The following is a 15,540-nucleotide window of genomic DNA, read 5'->3' as shown; positions in this document are numbered from 1 at the left end:
AAGAAGAGGTGCTTCCTTGCTTTCTTCATAATGGCACTTATGTGCTGGACCCAGGACAAGTCCTCTGAGAAGATAACATGGCGGAGTTTAAAGATGCTTACCATCTCCACCTCTGATCCTCCAATGAGGACTGGTTCATGGACCTCTGGTTTCCTCTTCCTGAAGTCAATAATCAGCTCCTTGGTCCTGCTGGGATTGAGTAAGATATTGTGGCACCGTTCAGCCAGATTTTCAATCTCCCTCCCATAAGCTTATTTGTCACCACCTTTGATTCAACCAATGGCCGTGATGTCATTGGCATAACTTACAGGGCCAAAGGGCCTGTACTGTGCTGTAATGATCTACGTTCTATAAGGCAACTTTGCATAACTAAGATATACAACAAATAAAATTTACCCCATGGCAATGCTTTCAATCTATCTTATATGAAAGAAAAATGGAGGACTATGTAAGAGGGTTAGATAGATCATAGGTTAGGTTAAAAAGTTGCCACAACATTGCAGTGTGAAGCTTCTATACGATGCTATAGTGTTCTGTGATATATGTTTTTGTAATATAATGTTACCAATGCCAACTCTTACTCTGGTTTATTTTGCAGTTACAGCAAGAGAATCAAAGTGTTTGACAATGGCACACTCATGGTCCAGTATGTAACAGACAAAGATGCAGGTGATTACCTGTGTATCGCCAGAAACAACATGGGGGATGACTTCATGGTGCTTAAGGTCAATGTCATGATGAAACCAGCGAAGATTGAATACAAGCAAGATGCCAACCATAAGGTGATGTATGGTAAAGACCTGAAAGTTGATTGCATAGCATCGGGGCTACCAGATCCTGAGATCTCGTGGGGCTTGCCGGACGGCACCATGGTCAACAGTGTCATGCAGTCAGATGACAGTGGAACAAGGATGCGAAGGTACACTGTCTTTGATAACGGTACCCTTTACTTCAACGAGGTTGGCCTGAAGGATGAAGGCGACTACACGTGCTACGCTGTCAACCAGATCGGCAAGGATGAGATGAAAGTCAACGTGAAGGTGCTGGCCGAGCCTCCGACCTTCAAGGGTCACGCCCCCTCTCTTGTTGAGGTGCCGTACGGCGATACCTCCTCATTGAAGTGCGAAGCCAAGGGGGAACCCACCCCCTGGGTCACCTGGCGTTCTCCAACTAACAAGTTGATCTTTCCCTCGTCGAAGTACCAACTGGGCACTGATGGCACTTTGTTCATACAGAAGGTTCAGAGGTCAGATGGCGGGAACTACACGTGCACAGCCAGAAACACAGCTGGGGAGAGGAGAAGGATCGTCACCGTGCGAGTAGTTATTGAACCCCCAAGCATTAATGGGTGGACGAGCTCCAACATCATAGTCAAGGACACAGCAATGAGGGAAAGCCGCAAGCTGATTGACTGCAGAGCAGAAGGCATACCCACTCCGCGGGTTATGTGGGTGCTGCCCGAGAACATTATTGTGACTGCGCCGTACCATGGGGATAGAATTCAGGTACACCGCAATGGCACCCTGGACATCAGGAGCCTGAAGCTGTCGGACGGAGCCCAGTTTACGTGCATTGCTCGCAATGAAGGGGGTGAGGCGAGGCTCACAGTGCAGTTGGAAGTGCAGAGCAACCTGGAGAAGCCTTCATTTACCAACCCACTGAACGCTGGGGTCGCCATTGTGATCGGCAACAGCGTTAACCTTAACTGTTCCACCAGGGGGAGCCCCACCCCGGAGGTAACCTGGATATTACCGAATGGAAAGAAACTGATGTCTGGTCAGCAGTTACCAAAGATGTACCACGCTAGAGACGGCACACTACACATCAGCAGCCCTACCGCCACAGAGGCTGGTTCTTATCGCTGCATCGCCAGGAATACAGTAGGCTCTGTGGAGAGATTTGTCACCTTGGAGATTGGACACAATCCGGAGATACGCAATCGATACACGAACCTGATCAAAGTTTTACCTGGAGAGAGTATGCGACTTGACTGCATGAGTGGAGGCAGCACCCTGCCTCAGTTATCCTGGATTTTACCCAGCGGGGTGGTTCTGAGCAGACCCCAATCCGTAGGCCGCTTTTCACTCTTGCAGAACGGGTCCCTGATCGTCCACGAGGCCTCGGTGTATGACAGGGGCACCTACACCTGCAAGTCGGTGAGTGAGCTGGGCCTTACCTTGATGAGCGTGGCGGTGATTGTCATAGCCTACCCACCGCGCATCACCAACGGACCAGCGCCGGTGACCTATGCCCGTCACGGCAGCTCGGTCCAGCTGAACTGCATGGCCATGGGGATTCCAAGAGCGGAAATAAGCTGGGAGCTGCCGGACCGGACTCGGCTCACGGCAACGCTCCAAGCTCGCCTGATTGGCAACAAGTTCCTCCACCCTCAAGGGTCGCTCATTGTCCAGAACCCTTCCAACAGAGACACTGGATTTTACAAGTGCACTGCAAAGAACTTGCTGGGCAGTGACTCCAAGATAACCTATGTTCACGTTTTTTAAAGGAAAGTTTCTTTCAAATTGTTTTTTCTCCATAATGAAATGCCCGAATGGCTGCCTCCCCACTTGCAGTGGACACTACCAGTTATGAAATGGCACACTGTCCTTAGTGACCTTCACAGAAAATGCACAAGATACTGCTTCAATCTTTTCACAAATGATTTCAGTCTGAAATCTGTTTTAGATACCAGTTGTGCACATATATACTAACTTATGCCTTAAAGGATTGGGTCAAGGGAAAGGAATATTTGAACTACAATATGTGTGAAATGTTTAGGTAATTCCAAGCATCCAGCTCCTCAGACTAAGAACTATCACTCTACAGATCCCATTGAACATAGAACAGGCCCTTTGGCCCATAATGTTGTGCTGACACTTTAACCTACCCTACAATCAATCTAACCTTTCTCTCCCACATAGCCCTCCATTTTTCTATCAGCATGTGTCTATCAAGTAGTCACCTATCACCTGCCAGGTTGTACTCCTCCTCCTTCCCCACTTTCTTATTGTGGCTTCTTTCCTTTTCAAACGTAGAATGTTCATTCCTCTCCATAGATGCTGCCAGACTTGCTGAGTTCCTCCAGCATTTTGAGTATGTCCCTAATCCATCCGCTTCTAATACCACCCTGGCAGTATGCTTCATGCTCCTACCACTCTTTGTTAAAAAAAAACTACATCCAGCATCACATATACTTTCCTACAAACACCTTAAAGTTATTTCCCCTTGTTACAACCATTTCCACCCTGGGAATAAGTCTCTACTCTGTCTACACCTTTTAACATCTTGTACGCCTCTACCAAGCCACCTCTCATCCTCCTTCACTCCAAAGAGAAAAACCCTCACTGGATCAACCTGACATGCTGTTTAATTTGAGGCAGCATCCTGGTAAATCTGCTCTGCACCCTCTCTAATCCTTCCACATCCTTCCGAAAATGAGGTGACCAGAAACCAATTCAATATTCCAAGTATGGTCTAACCAGGGTTTTATAGAGCTGCCTTGCTCTCTGCTTCTTTTCCAGATGCTCTAAAGCAGCGGTTCCCAACCTGGGGTCGACAGATCTCTCGGTTAATGGTAGGGGCTCGTGGCATTAAAAAAGGTTGGGAACCCTTGCTTTTAAGGAAATCCTCATGCCAGTTTTTCCTTATGTGCTCTGCTAAATCCCTTCAGGATTTTGAACACCCTCAATCAATCTTATTTTAATTTTCACTGTTTCAAGGAGATTCATGTTTCTCCTAATGTTTCCACCTGAATGAATCCTACCATTCCAGCTTCCATCCCCCTTCACTCTTTCCAAAAATCCAATAACCATACCAAAATATAGTGCAAAAAAAAACAAATGAGGCCAAACCAATTTATAAAGATTGAATATTTTAATTAATTTTATTGTACATTAAGAATTTGAAATTGCAAATGACCACTTCCACTACACTAGCTATGTAAATAAATTAAAGCACCAATAGCTTGTAAGTTTCCTGTAAGTGCTAGGTCATTATTAAAGACAGGGATATCTGCTTTAATTTTGAGCTCGGTAACTTAGTTTGGCTCCTGTCCCACTATTCCACAATACTACAGTGTCCAGCAAGGTTTAGTCTGTGCTGAAATGGTTGGCCAAGGCTTGAAACAGAATGTATTAATTGGCCATATCACTGCTAAACTATTCTTAAGATAACACTACAGCAGGTCAATAAAAATTGCAGTAAAAAATTCTTAATTCCATTATGAAGGACAAAATAGCAATAGTTATGGCTCACAAATTCACAAAACAATGGCAAAGCTTACTGTTGCTCCTAAGTCCCTTTGGAAATTACATCTACTATCCTTTAAGCAAAGTATTTTGATACAAAATAAGGCCATTGGTCCAATAAAATGTGCTGTTTTGATTAATCCTACACCTTAGCTCTTGGGCCACATACCTACAGCTCATGGCTGTTCAAGTGATCTTTGAGGTACTGTTTAAATTCAGTGAATATTTCTTCACGTTTTTAGTCAGTGCGTTCCAAATACTTGCAACTGGCTGTGAAAATATAGTAAGACTATAAGACATGGGAGCAGAATTCAGCCATTTGGCGTATTGAGTCCATCTCGGTCGATTTATTATTCCTCTCAACCCCGTTCTTCTGCCTTCTCCCCATAAAGTTTGATGCCCTCACTAATAAAGAATCTATCAAACTCCACTTTAAATATACTAAATGACTTGGCCTCCAGAGCTTTCTACAGCAATGAATTCACAGAATTTGCCACCCTCCAGTGAAAGAAATTCCTCTTCATCTCTATTCTAAAGGGACATCCTTCTATTCTGAAACTGTGCCTTCTGATCCTAGACTAGCCCACTATAGGAAACATCCTCTCCACGTTCACTCTATCTAGGCCTTGCAATATTCGATAGATTTCAGTGAGATCCCCCCCCCCACCCTGCCCATTCTTCTAAATGCAAGCAAGTACTGGCCCAAAACCATCAAATGCATTAACCCTTTCATTCCCAATAAATTGAGAAATGCCCTAAATTCTCATCTGATGCTTCAATCTCAATCACTGATTAGCATCCTTATGTAGTGTGTGGCACAGGTCCACAACAAAGTGCTCAAAATGATGCAGCAATCCACTCAGTTCAAGTACGAGGAGATGGCTGGGCTTGCCAGCAACACTTAGGTCCTGCAATTGATGAATAAAGAACTTACGGTACTGGAAAATGGAAATAAAAACAGAAAATGCCGGAAACACACAGTAGGCTGGGTAGCAGTTGTGCAAAAGAGCGCATAGTTAAAGTTTCAAATCCAAAATCCTTGGTCAAAGGTGGGAAAGTAAGCAAAGCAGTCCTTTCAGTTACAAAGAAAGTGGGTGAGAGATGGGAGAGAACAAAGGGAATATCTCTGATGGGGTGAAACCAGTGAGAGGCAGATTATGGTTATGTCCGTGGTTAGTCATGGGAAGTGAAAATGTTCAACAGTACACAGTATACAAGTAGAAAGAGAGAAAATCTGAGCCAAAAACTATAAATGAATTACAGGTAGAAAAAGTTCTACTGTACGCAGGAAGAAAGGCTTAAGTTCTGAATAACCTAATTCTGTTCATATGGAAATATTAAGATCTGTAAAGTAAGAAAATCTGATAATCAGTTCAGGAAACTGCAATAGACTTAAGATGAAGTATTTTCCCTCAAAAGATTGTTGGCAACATTGCAACAGTGTAGGCGGCCACAAGTGGATAGGTTCAGAGTCGGAGAGAAATAGAGAATTAGGTACAGATTCAGATTCATTTATCACATGTCATCGAAACATACATTGTTTGTGTTAACAACTAGCACACCTATGAATGCGCTGGGAGCTGCCCATTAGTGTCGCCACACATGAGAATCAGAGTCAGGTTTAATATCACTGGCATGTGCTGTGAAGTTTATTGTTTAGTGGCAGCAGTGCATTGCAATAGATAATACAAAATAGAAATTTCAATAAGATAATACATATGTATTTAAATAAGAAGTGCAAAAAAGAACAAACGAAATAGAAAGAAATATAGTGAAGTAGTGTAGATGGGTTCATTGTCCATTCAGAAGTCTGATGGTCAGGGGAAGAAGCCGCTCCTAAATATTGAGTGTTGTCTTTCAGCTCCTGTGCCTTCTCCTTGATGGTAACAATGAGAAGAGAGCATGTCCGGGGTGATGGGGGTCCTTAATGATGGATGGTGCCTTTAGGAAGAAACGCTTCAATTCTGGCACCAAAATAGCCTGCCCATTATTACAGCACCAGGCAATGGGAAGCTGAGGGTCACAGTGTAATGAGCAATGATTCTCTGCCTTTCCCCAACCTTGGAAATTGGAACTGACCTGTTTTCTCTCCAGTTATGACGTGTTTCCTTTTCCACAGATGCCGACTGACCTGATGATTGTTTCCAGATCCTGTAAACAAATTCACATCTCTTAAAATCAGCCACATTGCTTCAGGGGTAATGCTGCTAGATCTTTGATCTGGGGAAAATAAGTTTGTGAATGTAAATAATACGTTCAAAACATCAGGGAGAAAAATGGATCAATAAAAGTGACCGTAATTAGTGTGGTATTCTGCAAAATCACCTATGTCCATGGAGAATAAAACCTGCAACCTGATCTACAATTAATATGACATTACACTACATCAAGGCTTCTACCTTCTCAAGTAGCTTCGCAAGTCACTTAGTTCCACTAAATAAACTCCTAAATTACATTAACGCAAGAGATTCTCCAGATGCTGGAAATCTAGAGCAAAACACACACACACAGAGTGTCTCTCTCTCTCTCTCTCTCTCTCTCTCTTCCTCTCTCCCTCTCTCCCTCTCTCCATAGATGCTACCCGATCTGCTGAGTTTCCTAGGCTACCTTCTCAGTCCAGAAACGATGATTACTGAATATCATCCTTGTCAGCTATAGTTTCTTCCCAACATGAGGTTCAAACCACCAAGAGATCAACCAGAGGTGGTTATTCTGTGATTGTGTGGCCATTAACACCTGAGCAATCAAATTATAAATTACTTCAGTGGAAGTTTGGTACATGTGTTTGGGGTTGATGAGCCTTGCAGAGGTCTCGGTGTCTTTTTTATACTTTGCCACCAATTGTTTCGCTGTCAGTTTGGTTGATAAAGTAAAATTGTAAAATAAAACACTGACGTCACCCCAATCGCAGTCTACCACACCTAGATAGATACAGTACAAAAGGCACACACTGTGTAGACGGGCATACATATCACACAGTCAACATGTGGCACAATTGCCCACACATTATCCACTACAATCAGTGGCTATTTTTTTTGTTACCTCCTGTCCCTAATAAAGTGGCTACTGAGTAGATATTCATGGTCTTCTGCTGCTGTAGCCCATCCACTTCAAGGTTTGACGCGCTGTGTGTTCAGAGATGCTTTTCTGCACACCACTGTTGTACAATGTGGTTATTTAAGTTACTGTTGCCTTCCTGTCAGTTCGAACCAGTCTCGCCAATCTCCTCTGACCTCTCATTAACAAGGCATTTCCCCCACAGAACTACCACTCACTGGATTTTTTTGCTTGTTTTTTGCATCATTCTCTCTAAATTCTATATGAAAATTCCAGGAGATCAGCAGTTTCTAAGATACTTAAACCACCTCGTCTGATGCCAACAACCATTCCACGGGCAAAGTCACTTAGTTCACATTTCTTCCCAATTCTGATGTTTGGTCTGAGCAACAGCTGAACCCCTCATCCGCATCTCTATGCTTTTATACGTTGAGTTGCTACCCCAGGATTGGCTGATTAGATGTTTGCATTCATATATAGGCATACCTATACATAAAGTGGTTGCTGAGTGTATTTGTGCGTTTCATACATCCTCACCGTACATCTGTGCCGATAACATACTGCATCATACATACAAAGTGCGTACTACACACACACACACACACACACACACACACACACACACACACACACACACACACACACACACACACACACACACACACACACACACACACACACACACTACAGAGAGCCAACTACAGTATAGACAACGCGAGGAATCTGTGATGCGCTGGTCTGTGAGGATTATTTCTGCACCAGGCAGTGTCTTTGTTTAACGAGCCTTGCAGTGGGAATAATTTAGTAAAGGCTGAGCGATACAGCAGCGGATGTCACTTTATCTTTATTATGTAGACCAGAACAGTATAACACAGGAAAAGGCCCTTCGGCCCACAATATTGTGCCAAAGAAGTTAAATTAGTAATCAATTGTTGAACTAATCTCTCCTATCTACACAATGTCCATATCCGTCCATCTTCCTCACATTCATGTGCCTATCTGAACACCTCTTAAGAGTCTCTAATGTTTCTGCCATTACCACCAGCCCAGACAGCGCATTCCAGGGGCCCACCACTCTCTGTGTAAAAAAACCTGCCCCTCAGATCACCTTTGAAATGGCTCCTTCCCATTTTAAATGTATGCCCTCTGGTATTCGACATTTCAGCTCTTGGAAAAAGATATTATCTCCCTACTCTATCAATGTCTCTCATAATCTTATAATGATCTCAAAATCTCCATCAGTTCTCCCCTCAGAACTTGCCGCTCCAGCGGAAGCAACCCAAGTTTGTCCACCCTCTCATCGTAGGAAATTTCCATCACATCCCAGCTGGATACACATATTGGCCCACCTGAGAAATGTCACATTTTCAACCATTTAGACCTTTCTACAAAAAGCTAAAAATATAAATGTTGCACTCAAAGAGATACTTCTAGTACCAAGGTGCTGCTGGAGCAGAGAGCACGTATGAGCAGAGTCCACTGATGTATAGTAATGTTTATAATGTTAATTCAATGTACTGTACATCTTGTAATAAAGACTATTTTACCACAAAATGCATGATTGGTATAATGCACGTTTTTCAAAGGACGTAGCTGATGCTATCACTGGTCAGTGGTGACGTAGCATCAGTGCCGGACCCAGGGGCGAATGGTCCCGGGTTCGAATCCAGCCAGGTCCTTGCACACTTTCAACCTGGGCGGGGTTGAGCATTGAGCTGGCAACTCGGCCTTGAAGGAAACAATTTTTAAAAATGCCGCCCATTTCACCACAAGGCCTGAAAAGGAGCAACAATAGCTGACACAAGTGGAGAGGATGATTACAACTATCATTTGTCCAATTCCCTTTGTCAGGCTGGGTTGAGTATCTGGAGGAATTGACTATGCTCATAGAGTCATTGAGTGAAATATAATCAGGCCCTTCAGCCCACCTTGACTGTGATGACCAACATCTCCTAGTAAACTAGTCCCATTACCTACAGCTTTGGTCAGATTGCACTTGGAGTATCATGAGCAGTATGGGCCCCTTATCTAACAAATTGGAGCTGGTCCAGAGGTGATCCACAAGAATGATTCCAGGAATGCAAGGGTAAATGTATAAGGACCATTTATTGCTCTGGGCCAGTACTCGCTGGAGTTTAGAAGAATGGGGGAGGGGGGCTGCGAAATCTCATTGAAATCTATCGAATGTTGAAAGACCTAGATAGAATGGATGTGGAGAGAATATTTTCTTAAGTTGGGAAGTCATGGACCAGATAGAAGGACATCTCTTTAGAACAGAGATTAGCACGAATCTGTGCAATTCATTGCCATAGATCTCTGTGAAGGCTAAGTAATTCAGTATAGTTAAAGCTGATGTTGTTAGGTTCTTGATTAGTAAGGGCATCAAAGGTTATGAGGAGAAGGCAGGAGAACGGGGTTGAGAGGGATAGTAAATCGGCCGCGATGAAATGGCGGAACAGGCTTGGTGGGCTGAATGGACTATTTCTCTCCCCATATTTTGTCTTATTCTCTTATGGTTATCTGCCTCTTATCCCTGTAAACTTTCCCTTTTCATGTGGCTGGCCAAGGATCAGAATTAGAATTAGGTTTATTATCGCCAACTTCTTACCTGATGGGAAAATCTGTTGTTTTGCAACAGCAGGTGCAAGATGTAAAATTACTATAAATCATGAAATAAATAGTGCAAAAAAAAAGGAATGATGATGTGTTGTTGATGGATTCCTGGTCCTTTCAGAAATCTGATGATGGAGGGGAAGAAGCTATTTCGGAATTGTTGAGCATGGGTCTCCGGGCTCCTGTGCTTCCTCCCCAACGGTGGTAAAGAGAAGTGAGCACGTCCCTGATAGTGAAGCTCCTAGATGATGAATTATCTTTTAAATGTTGTTATTGTACCTGACACAACCACATTCTTTGGCAAATCATTCCACATTTGCTCCGCACAAATTTCCATCAGGGGAATGCTGCAAGTCCATCACCACCAGGACTACACATCATCTCCAAAGCTTCTTTCCTGTAGGTATTCAGCTTCTCCACAGAACTCACTCAAATATAATACCCTAACCATCCCTGTACAACATCCATTAATGGTCTTTCCTGCTGTCCTTCTTTTGTAATAATTATTGAGTCACTTCATATGTTAACATTCATTTAAGTTTGATTTATGACGTTTGCGCATGTGAAGTTCTGCCAATTGTTGATCGCTCATGGCTTTTTGCACAATTGTCTTGCAAATTGTTGGTTGCCATTGTGTTGTCTGTTATGGTATCATCCTGTGTTTTATGCTTGACACCGAATCACAATCAATTCGAGTATGTCTCACATACAATAAAGTGATTCTAATTCTGATTTTCTCTGTGTGAAAAATTTGCCCCTCTGGTCCCTATTAAATCTTACCCCTCTCATCTTAAACCTATACTCTCTAGTTCTTGATTCCCTTTTCCTGGGATTAAAAAAAAAGATTGTATACATTCATGCTTTCTATGCTTCTCTTGATTTTATACTCTTCAATAAGGTTATCCTTCAGTCTCCTACACTCCAAGAAATAAATAGTTCAGATGGCTTAATTTAATATCAGAGAACATATACAGTATACAACCTGAAATTCTTACTCTTCACAGACATTCCGGAAACAAGAAACCCCATAGAATGAATGATAGAAACATCAGAACCCCAAAGACTCCCCTTCCCCATTGCATAAGCATCAACAGAAACATCGACCGTCCCTCCCACCCCAACTTGCGCCAGCAGATGCCCAAACTCCCATTCCCACACCTTGCAAGCAATAGCAAAAGCCCTCCAAAGAGACCTTGATGCAGAGTCCGTTGAAAACTGCAGTTCATATTCTGGCATTTTGGTGTCTCAGACAGGCTCTCTTTCTCCATTGAGGGAGAGAGAGGTCACTCCTGCAATATCGAGAGCTGAGTCCAGCAGCTTACTGTTCTGATGTTACAATCTTCCGCGTCAATTCTCCAAGAACTTCCCTCCCCGATTTATGCAAGTCAAATAACATCCCAAACAATAAAAACAATAATAATAATGAATAAATAAGAAACAAGTATTGACAGCATGAGAGGAAGAGTCCTTGAAAGTGAGTCCATGGTTTGTGGGAACAGTTTAGTGTTGGGCTGAGTGAAGTTATCCCCTCCAGTTCAAGAGCCTGATGGTTGAGGGGTAATAACAGTTCCTGAACCTGGTGGTCTCCTGTACCTCCGCAACGAGAAATGACCATGGCTTTGATGATGGGGTCCCTCAATGGCAGCTTTCCTACAGCAGTGTGACCAAGCTGAACACATTATTCCCAATGTAGTCTGACCAATTTACTGTAGAGCTATAACATAGCATCCCAACTCCTATACTCAATGCCCTGACTGATACCAACATCCCAAACGCTTACTCTCCACCCTGTCCACTGGTGATGCCACTATAAGAGAACTTTGCACTTTCACTCCTAGATGCATCTGTTCTGCAACACACCCCAGGGCCCAACCGCTCACTGTGGATGGTCTACTCCGGTTTGGTTCAGAACTCCGAGAGTGACAGTAAATGCCTGAAAAGTCTATCACTGATGCTAGTACAGAGGAAAGAAGATATAGACACTGGCTAAAATAAAGATTAATCAGTGTTATGATCACTGGCATTTCATCAAATGTCAAACAGGAGAAAACCTGCAGATACCGGAAATTAAAGCAACGCACATCTCTAGCATTTTATGTGCATTGCTGTCATCAAATGTGTTGCCTTGCAGCAGCAGTACACTGTGATACATACAATATACTATAAATTATAGTGTAGTAAGGGGTGCAGAAAGAGATCAAAACATTGAGAGATAGTATTCATGGGTTCATTGTCCATGCAGACATCTGATGGTAGAGGGGAAGAAGCTGTTCCTAAAATATTGAGTTTGTGTCTTCAGGCTCCTGTACGTCCTCTCTGATGGTCTGATGATAGAAATGAGAAGAAGGTATGCCCTCTGTGGTGGGGGCCTTAACGATGGATACTGCATCCTTTTGAAAATGTCCTTGATGGTTGGGGGGTGAGTGCCTATGGTAGAGCTGGCTGAGTTTGTTCTGATCATGTGCAGTGGCTCCTCCCTACTAGATGGTGAAGCAACCACTTAGAATATTCCCCATTCTGTAGAATTTGCTAGAGTCTATTGTGACATAGCACATCTCCTCAAACTCTGGTAAAATATAGCTGCCGGCACATCTTCTTCATTATTGCATCAATATGTTGGGCCCAGGATAAATCTTCTGAGATGCTGGCATCCAGGAACTTGAAGCTTGATGGAGAAGGTAGGAACTGAGCAATGAAGTCGAAGAGGAGTTTGAAGACCCGGGTGCTTTATTTTTAAAAGTACTTGCACCATATTCCAACATTTATCTTCTGTCATTGATTGTCCAGTTAGAGACTGTAAAACCTCAAGACATCAGAGCAGAATTAGACTATTTGGCCCATTAAGTCTCAAACAAGAGAAAATCTGCAGATGCTGGAAATCCTCACAGCACACACAAAATGCTGCAGGAGCTCAGCAGGCCAGGCAGCATCTATGGAACAAAGTACAGTCGATGTTTCAGGCCGAAATGTCAACTGTACTTCTTTCCATAGATGTTGCCTGGCCTGCTGAGTTCCTCCAGCATTTTGTGTGTGTTGGCCCATTAAGTCTGCTCAGCCATTCCATCATAGCTAATCTATAATCCCTCTCAACCTCATTCTCCTGCCTTCTCTCTGTAAATATTGCTGTCCTTACTAATTGAGGACCTATCAACCTCTGCTTTAAATATACTCATCTGGTCTTGGACTCATCCAATGTAGGAAACATCCTCTCCACATCCACCTATTTGATTTTAGAAGCATAGAAACATAGAAAACCTACAGCACAATACAGGCCCTTCAGCCCACAAAGCTGTGCAGAACATGCCCTTACCTCAGAAGTTACCTAGGGTTACCCATAGCCCTCTATTTTTCTTACAGCCCTCTATTTTGCTAAGGTCAGCATTGTTTCCTTAAGGAAAAATCGTGCCTGACAAATCTGTTGGCATTCTTGGAAGAAGTAGCAAGCAAGGAGAATTGGTTTCCTCAAGTGAAACTCGTGCTGGAAAAGCAAACCAAATGATAGAAAATTATGTGGTGTACTTGGATTTTCAGAAGGCCTTTGACAAGGTGCCACATACTAGGCTGCTTAATACGCCCATGGCTTATTATTACAGGGTAGTCTCTAGCATGGATTAAACAGTAGCTTATGCTGGCTGCCGTACTGAAGCAGTGAGAAGACCATAAGACATAGGAGCAGAATTAAGCTATTCAACCCATGAACTCTCCTGCACCATTCCAACATGGCCGATTTATTATCCCTCTCAATCCCATTCTCCTGCCTTCTCCCCATAACCTTTGACACTCTTAGTAATTAAGAACCTAAGAATCTCCACTTTAAATATTCCTAATGAAAATACTTCCAGAGAAGCGTAGACAGATTTCTATGTTGGGATGAGTCCACAATTTTCTGCAGTTTCATGTGATGATGAGCAAAGCAGTTGGCATACAAGTTAAAGGTCAGTTAGATTGGTGGGTGTGTAGTCACATATTGACCAGGCTGGGAAGTGGTGGCCTATTTTCTCCTTGAACAATAGTAGTCATCCAGCTGGGTTGTTCCCACATAGGTGCTGCCTGACCTGCTGAGCTCCTCCAGCATTATCTGTGTACCAATGAAAAACCATGGTGTGATGTCAGGACTTTGAAAGTGTATTAGATGAGGTCTAGTGAAAATCAGATTAAACTTTGGAAGTAACCAAAATGGTGCTAAGTTTTCAACGGAAAACCTGGAAGCAGAAGGTGATGGATACCAAGAATTTCCCATCAGTGATCGTTGTTGCTTCTGACTTTCAATGAATTACTTACTTAATGCCCGTTACACCGCTCGCGTTTACAGCAGCAATAAAGGTCCTCCATCTCTGGTGGTGTTCAGTGTTTCCTTCATTGAGTCAGTAACTTCCTCACTATTGTTAGGCATGCAAGTCCCGGGTGGAGACTCAGGAAAACTATTGTGCTCAGATGTAGAAGGATTCTTCATTGCTGTTCTCACAACAATTTTCTTTTACCATTTAAGGCCATTGAGGCACACAAGCCTCTAAACCACAACAAGGCAGTGGCCCTCTTGGAGGTCTCAATGTATCACTTACAGGAAATTTCCTCCCTCCGATAACTTCCTGCCCAACTCCTCACCTGACCTTCAACTGGCTATTTCCTCCATGCTGATATGGACATAACAGCATCATGCAGTTTGTTTCACACTCTCACCACCCTCTGAGTGAAGTAATTCCCTTTCATGTCCCCCTTAAACATTTCACCTTTCATCCTTAACCCATGATTTCTAGTTCTAGACTCAACCAACCTCAGTAGAAAAAGGAATGGAAAGCTTTAAAACAAAACCTAGAAGTGAACATCACCGATACCTTATCATGGTCCAACCACCTAGATCCCACAGCCAGGAAAGCTCACAAAGCTTCCAATTCCTCAAAAGGCAAAATAAATTTTGCATGCCCTTATCAACAATTGCCAATTTTCATCAATGCACCCTAGAAAGCATCCCAACTGAATTCTTCAGGGCTTGGTATAACAATTGCTTTGTCTATGATTGTAACAAACTGCAGAGAGTTGAGGACACAGCTCAGCACATCAGAGAATTCAGCCTCTCCCCTATGGACTCCATCAACTGCCTCAGTAAAGCAGCAGACATAATCCACCTGACATAAACCTTTCTCCTCTCTCCCATCAGACCGATGATACAAAAGCCTGAAAGCATATACCACAAGTCACAAGGGCAGCCTTTACTCCACTGTTATAAGAATGCTAAATGGGTTCCTTGTACAAGGTGAACTCTTTACCTCACAATCTACCTTGTTATGGCTTTGCACCTTATTGTCTACCTGCACTGCACTTTCTCTATAAATGTTACACTTTATTCTGCATTCAATTATTATTTTACCTAGCTCAATGCACTGTGTAATGATTTGATCTCCAATTTATCATCATCATATGATCATATGTAATCACATGGAAGATGCTGTATCTCCATACAATAAAAAACCAATTCCACTTCCAGTTCCAATCTCCTGTAGTACCTGTGAGTTGAATCTCCAAGTGATCTTTTGGCAAGCCAGCCAGTTCATAGCTTTGCTAAGTATATTCATGAGATCTCTAACTAAACATCCCATATAAAGTAAAGCTGATGGATAATTTG

The 15,540-nt window shown here is 42.9% G+C and overlaps 1 protein-coding gene across 2 annotated transcripts in view; it reads left to right on the top strand.

The window, feature by feature from the left end:
- The window catches only part of mxra5a (matrix-remodelling associated 5a), an 83,099-nt gene extending 74,241 nt beyond the window's left edge, over positions 1-8,858 (top strand). For both annotated transcript variants that reach the window (XM_073044232.1, XM_073044231.1), the window contains exon 7: positions 599-8,858. In XM_073044232.1, the coding sequence (XP_072900333.1) occupies positions 599-2,504 (1,906 nt within the window). In that variant the 3' untranslated portion in view covers positions 2,505-8,858. The remainder of the gene's footprint in view (positions 1-598) is intronic.
- The last annotated feature ends 6,682 nt before the right edge of the window (positions 8,859-15,540 follow it).

Source organism: Hemitrygon akajei, chromosome 4, assembly GCF_048418815.1.
Source record: "Hemitrygon akajei chromosome 4, sHemAka1.3, whole genome shotgun sequence".
In the NCBI taxonomy this organism is placed as follows: domain Eukaryota; kingdom Metazoa; phylum Chordata; class Chondrichthyes; order Myliobatiformes; family Dasyatidae; genus Hemitrygon; species Hemitrygon akajei.
The sequence above is the reverse complement of the archived record's forward strand: the minus strand, read 5'-3'. Positions and strand labels throughout refer to the sequence as shown.